The sequence below is a fragment of the Carlito syrichta genome, unplaced genomic scaffold (genome assembly GCF_000164805.1).
Source record: "Carlito syrichta isolate Samal-C Ts95f unplaced genomic scaffold, Tarsius_syrichta-2.0.1 Scaffold309042, whole genome shotgun sequence".
In the NCBI taxonomy this organism is placed as follows: Eukaryota; Metazoa; Chordata; class Mammalia; order Primates; family Tarsiidae; genus Carlito; species Carlito syrichta.
Genome location: NW_007253138.1, coordinates 796,368 through 802,885, shown reverse-complemented (window position 1 = coordinate 802,885; position 6,518 = coordinate 796,368). Strand labels below are relative to the sequence as shown.

General features: G+C 47.0%; 1 protein-coding gene across 1 annotated transcript in view; it reads right to left on the bottom strand.

Moving 5' to 3' along the window:
* The window catches only part of LRP4 (LDL receptor related protein 4), an 81,176-nt gene that overhangs the window by 28,886 nt on the left and 45,772 nt on the right, over positions 1 to 6,518 (bottom strand). Inside the window, exons 21-26 of the mRNA XM_021716868.1 lie at positions 5,277 to 5,478; positions 2,876 to 3,065; positions 2,654 to 2,785; positions 1,278 to 1,418; positions 841 to 927; positions 563 to 734 (exon numbers count right to left, since the gene is read on the bottom strand). Of these exons, the coding sequence (XP_021572543.1) occupies positions 563 to 734; positions 841 to 927; positions 1,278 to 1,418; positions 2,654 to 2,785; positions 2,876 to 3,065; positions 5,277 to 5,478 (924 nt within the window). The remainder of the gene's footprint in view (positions 1 to 562; positions 735 to 840; positions 928 to 1,277; positions 1,419 to 2,653; positions 2,786 to 2,875; positions 3,066 to 5,276; positions 5,479 to 6,518) is intronic.

The following is a 6,518-nucleotide window of genomic DNA, read 5'->3' as shown; positions in this document are numbered from 1 at the left end:
GGCTAATTTTTTGATTTATTGTAGAGACAAGGTCTTGCCAAGTTGCCCAGGCTGGTCTCAAACCCCTGGGTTCAAGCAATCCTCTGGTCTCAGCCTTCCAAAGTGCTGGGATTACAGGCATGAGCCACCACACCCAGCTGTCACATCCACTTCACAGGTAAGGAAGTTGAGGATCAGGGAGGTTAAATGCTAGATCCAAAGAGATGTAGCTAATATATAATGACATTATTTGAGTCCTAGTATTCTGACTCCAGGGCTCATGTTTTAACTGGGACAGTCCAGGGAGGCCAATCTACAGTTTGATCCTGTGCAGAGTGCTGTCAGACCAGTACACTTTTCCTGGAGAGAAAAGGCTTGGCTCAGCCTAGACTCTTACATCCCACAATGGGACACACACAGCTGACTCGTGCCCTGAGAGACCAGAACATGTCAGAGAGTCCTGAATATCTCATGGTGTTCCTTTGATATATGCTTACTCTCCATCACCCACCTTCATACCATCCACAGCCCCCACTAAGCTGGCCCACCCTGCTCTACCTAGAGTAACAGAGCCAGCTCTCACCCCATCTCATGGTAGAGGACAATGGCCCGGGGACTGTCCAGGTTCTGCCACACCAACACTTTCCTCATGGACCCGTCCAAGTTGCCCACTTCAATCCGGTTTGTGCCCGTGTCTGTCCAGTACACCTTCCGGCCAATGGCATCTACTGCCAGCCCATCTGTGGTCTGCAGCCCTGCGGGAAGTCAAAAGAGCACAGTGGCTCCTGCTTTAAAACAGATGGGCTATTTCCCCAGCTCTGTAGCCAGACAGGGGGGCCCTGGGCGGAGAGGAAGGCCCACCTGTGGTGATGATGGCCTCATGCCGCGAGCCATCCAGACTGGCACGACTGATCCTGTGCAGAGTGCTGTCAGACCAGTACACTTTTCCTAGAGAGAAAAGGCTTGGCTCAGCCTAGACTCTTATATCCCACAATGGGACACACACAGCTGACTCATGCCCTGAGATATCAGAATATGTCAGAAAGCCCTGAAGCGACCAGCAGAGGAAACCAAAGTGATATCATAGCAGGACAGCTCTTGGAAGAGACGGAAAGAGGAGGGCCCCAAACCATGCCCTTACAACCAAAGAGAAAGTGCTGTAGAGACGAGGGACAAGGGCTGCACCAGAGGGAATGGGGACCCCCAGGCTCTCGGCAGGAGATGAAGGGGGTGGAAAAGGAAGGAGTTGCGCTAGGGCAGGAATAGGAGGGCAGGTGGGAAGGGAGGGCCACACAGACCTTCCTGGGGGTCCACTCCAATGGCAATAGTGTTCTTCATTGTAATGTTGATTGGTACCACTACATCAGCAAAATAAGGGATGTCCAGGGAGACCATGCGTACGTCTATCCTCCTGGCGAAGATGAGGAAACTGTTCATGCCTGCCCAGGTGGAGAAAGGAGGGAGGACAATCACTCTAGCAGTGCCATTAAGAGGACTTGGAGTCAGGCAAACAGAAGCTCATGCCCTGGCCTTGTTAGTTTCTAGTTGTGTCATCCTAGGCAAGTGAAGCCTCAGTTTCCTCATCTGTAAAATGGGAACAATAACAGGGTGGCTGTGAGGATTCAGAGAGATCATGTACATAAAAGCACTTACCGTTAGGCCTCACATATTCATAAATGATACCTCTTTATTAATATTATAGAAGTGGTTCTCTTTGAAGGACCCTTAACCATCTTCATGGAAAAAGGGGAGCAAAGGAACCCCAGAGGGCCTTATCTATAACCTGGGGGGTATTGTTCACAGCTCCTTCCTCACTCAGATTCCCAGGGAGGTTAGAGTTCAAATGGAGCCTAGCATACAGCATCTCCTAGGGAGAAATCTTGACTTCCAGCATCTGTGTAGCAGGTCCTGCTTCTGGGACCCTCCAGTAAGGTTGTCACGTCAGATGTGCACTCACAAAAATGGTCCATCTACTGGGGGGTATCATTACATGGTAGATAATGTTCATTTTTATATTTATCATACTAATTTTGGGCAGATGAAAGTTGAGCGCCTTGTTCTAACCAAATTGGCATATTATGACAATTTACCAACAGATAAAAGTATCTTGAGAAAGGAGCATCTTTTTCTAATCTGCATGAAGACACTGTAAGAAATACTTGGACCTCGCCTCTAATCCTGCATACTTGCTACAAAGACCTCTCTTCCCTAGACCTCTCTCTTTTTCTTTTTCTTTTTTTTTTTGAGTTGGAGTCTCACTTAGTCGCCCAGACTGGAGTGCAGTGGCCGCTCCCAGCCACCGCAGCCTCGCCTGCTGGGCTCCGGCGAGCCTTCCGCCTCAGCCTTCCGAGTAGCCGGAATTACAGGCATGCGCTACCACATCCGGCTGATTTTTTGATTTATTGTAGAGATGAGGTCTCGCTGCCCAGGTGGGTCTCGAACCCGCGGGCTCAGGCAATCCACTCACCTCAGCCTCCCAAAGGTGTGGGATTACAGGCTGAGCCACCGAGTCTGGCTCCTCTCTCCTTTTCTAAAGCTCTTGCTTTCTCCCCTAAGCCTCTAGAAGAACCAGGACTCATGGTTTCTCAGACCACATTTGAGTCCATCTGCAGGAAAAGAGAGCCACTTCCCCTCCCAGAGAGGCTCCATCCAGATCTGTGACGCTTTGACTCACCTGGAGAACAGGTCTTGCCATCAGATAGCAGGTTGATGCCTGTAGGACAGGTACAGCTGAAGCCACTTGGATTTGGGGACCGAAGACACAGGTGGCTGCAGCCGCCATTTTCCATAGCACATGGTGTGGACACTGGGTAGAAGGGAGGTGGGGGGCGTCAATGAGGAGGGTTATGGCCTAGGAAAGCAGAGGAAAAGCCAACACCAGCCAAGGGTTGCTCACCTGAAGGCCGCTGACGGTGGAAGATGTGGATGTCCATAAGGTTCTCCAGGTTCTCCTGCAGGGTCTCCCGATCCAGCCCTGTCAGCCGGTTGGCACTCTGTATGCTCTTGGTCTGCCAGTCAGTCCAATAAATGCGCTCTCCATAGAGGGTCAGCCCAAATGGATGGGGGAGCTGGCTTCCAATCAGCACCTGCCAGGACCCCAGCACTTAAGTCATCCCCAGCAGGGTCCAACAGTGCAGAGAAGTGGTCAAGAGCTACCACCTACTGTGTGACCTCAAACGAGTGAATTATAAAATCTCTCTGTGATATGATCGAGCCTGGTTCTCAGGGTTGTGTGATGCTTTTATTGGCAGAGGTTAGAAGTCATCTATTACTTACACAATCTCAAAGTATCTCTGTACAAACTACTTATTAATTACAAAAGGAAGAATGGCAACTTTACAGTGGACACTCACCTTAACCATGCAATTACAGTGTCACAGTAATGGAACTAGCCAACATCTATGCCCACTGAAGGAGACACTCTGAGAACTCAGGACCTGACTTTGCTTCATGCAGCATGCTTGCCCCAAATGTACCATCTGAATCCAGTCACAAGGAAATATCAGTTGAATCCAAATTGAGAGACATTCACAAAATACCTGGCCTTCTCTCTTTAAAGATGCAAATGTCAAGAAAGACATACAAAGGCAGAGGAAGTGTTCCAGATTGGAGATTAAAGAGACATGGGTAAGGTCGAGCAGTGGCTCATGCCTGTAATCTCAGTACTTTGGGAGGCTGAGGAGGGAAGATCGCTTAAGCCCAGGAGTTTGAGACAAGTCTAGGCAACAGAGGAAGACCCCATCACTACAAAAAAGTTAGCTAGGTGTGGTGGTACATGCCTGTAATCCCAGCTATTCAGGAGGCTAAGGCAGAAGGATCGCCTGAGCCCAGGAGGTCGAGGCTGAGGTGAGCCATGATTGTGCCACTGCAGTCCAGCCTGAGTGACAGAGTGAGACCTTGTTTCAAAAAAAAAAAAAAAGTTTTCTGAGAGCAGTGGCACACACCTGTAGTCCCAGCTACTTAGGAGGTTGAGGTGGGAGGATCACTTGAGCCCAGGAGTTTGAGACTGCAGTAAGCTACAATCACACAACTGTACTCCAGCCTGGGTGACAGAGCAATACTTCAGTCTCAAAAAAAAAAAAGAGAGAGACACAGAGAGAGAGACATAATTACTAACTAGACACAATGGGATTGGATCCTAGACTCAAAGAGAAAAAAGAAAAAGAAAAAAAGCTTTAAGGGACATTATTAGGGCAATTCATATTGAAATTAAACATGGTCTGTGAATTAGACAGTAATATTGTATCAATGTTAAATTTCCCAATTGTGATCATTGTACTGTGGCTATATAAGACAATGGCCTTATCTTTAGGAAATATCCACAGGAATATTTTGGAGTCAAGGTCAGGATATCCTCAATTTAATCTCAGGTGGTTCAGAAAAATGATTGTGTGTGTGTGTGTGTGTGTGTGTGTGTATTTAAAGGGAATGAGACTGGTAGAGCCACTGTGGAAAATATTAGTTGTCTTTTTTTACCATTCTTGCAACTTTTCTGAAAGTTTGAAATTGTACCAAAATAAGCAATAACAAAAATAGAGACAGAGGGGGAGGAGGGGGAGAGAGAGAGAGAGAGAGAGAGAGAGAGAGAGAGAGAGAGCGCGCAAGCATGGGAACAGTGTGCAATTGGTGATTAATTAGTGTTAGCATAAAGTCTGTGCCTTTATACCCCCAGTCCACAATCCACACAAATCCCCAGTTTCTTTTATGTTCTTTTCTTTTTTTAAGAAAGCAGGATTTATTAAGAGGACAGAAAAGCTCTCACAGTAGGAGGGGACCCGAGGGGGTTGCCCTGCTTTTCTTTTTCCTTTTTTTTTTTTTTTTTGAGTCAAAGTCTCACTCTGTCGCCCAGGTTGGAGTGCAGTGGCATGCTCACAGCCACCCCAGTGTCAACCTGCTGGGGTCCGGGAATCTTTCAGCCTCAGCCTTCCACGTAGCCGGAACTACCGCACTGAGCTAATTTTTGATTTATTGTAGAGACACAGTCTCGCCAGGTTCCTCGGGCTGGTCTCGAACCCAAGGGCTCAGGCAATCCACTTGCCTCAGCCTCCCAAAGTGATGGAATTACAGGCTGAGCCACCAAGCCCGGCTCCTAATTTCTTTTCATCAGCAACCAGCAGCCCTTTCCTGCCCTTGCCCCCAAGCTCTGGAGGGCAACCACAGCCTTAGAGAAATAGTACACACTGGTCCATGCTGGTTCTATGACCTCTGGGTTCCCTAGCTCCCATCAGATGCCAGCCAGGGAGTGCTGTCTTGGAAGTTGTCAGGGCTGTGGTAAAATGCCCAAACGCCAACCTTACCTTCCTCTTACTGCCATCCAGTCCAGCAAATTCAATCGTCTTCATGCCAGCATCTGCCCAGTATAGCCGCTGGGACCCATAGTCAATAGCTAACCCATTAGGCCAGGTCAGGTTGGAAGAGATGATGACCTGGCGGCCCGAGGCATCCATGCCAGCTCGTTCAATCTTGGGGCTTGCACCCCAGTCAGTCCAATACATGTACCTGAGCAAAGGCAAAGGAGGTCTTACAAGTCTTCCAGTTAATACCCAGGGGGGCTTAGGGTACCTAAAGTTTCAGGATTTCTGCCTGCAGAAGCCGCTCCAGTCTCCTGACTCTGGGTCCAGCCCAGCCCTGGGTTCGGAGCTGCTTTGAAGACCTTGCATCTTCTAACACTACCTTAAGAAAGGCAGAGAGCCAATGGCTCAAGATGTAGACAGCAAATAAGGCTGACTTGGGAATAAAGAAAGAGGAGAGGTGAAGATGAGGATTAAGAAACGTTTCCTTGCCTGGATGGGTTAAGGAAGCATTATGTTTAACAGAATTCTATATAACCATTAAGAAGAACAAGATAGGGCCATTGCTTTGCTACTCTCTGGTCTGATCACATGGCTCTTTGAGCTATGGCTGCCATTGTTTTCCTAGCTTTGGCCCCCTCCCCTACCTTGGGGAGGTGAATTTCCTCTCTTTCTTTTTCTCTCCAATTTGCTTTCTAAATAAACTATATTTTCCAATCTAAAAAAAAAAAAGAAAGAAGATAAACCTAGATACCCAAACGGAAAGATATACAAGATATATAGCCAAGCCAAAAAAAAAAAAAGTCACAAAACAAAACGGCATTTTTGTAAAACCATTACCACCACCAAGTGTTTAAATACATTCAGAAGAAAATCTAGAAAAAACACTGCAAACTATTACCTTATTGCTGGAGAGGGAGATTATAGAAAATTTTTACCTTCTTTTTTTTTTTCACTTTTTTTTTTTTTGAGAAAGCAGGATTTATTGAGAAGACAGAAAAGCTCCCACAGTGGAGTTGCCTAGAGAATTTTCACCTTCTAAGATTTAATTTCTTAAAAACAATGTGTTACTTTTGTAAGCAAACCCAAAATGTTAAAGGAAAAGAAAAGAAAAAAATGTAAAAATTTTCCTTGTCTACAGAGGATACAAGCTTGTCAACACCCTCTGTGGTTTCTGTAGCTGCCCCTTCGTCTTTGGTGTCTCTAAGATGTGGCCACTCTCCCTAATCTCCAGATGCCTCTCTGGTA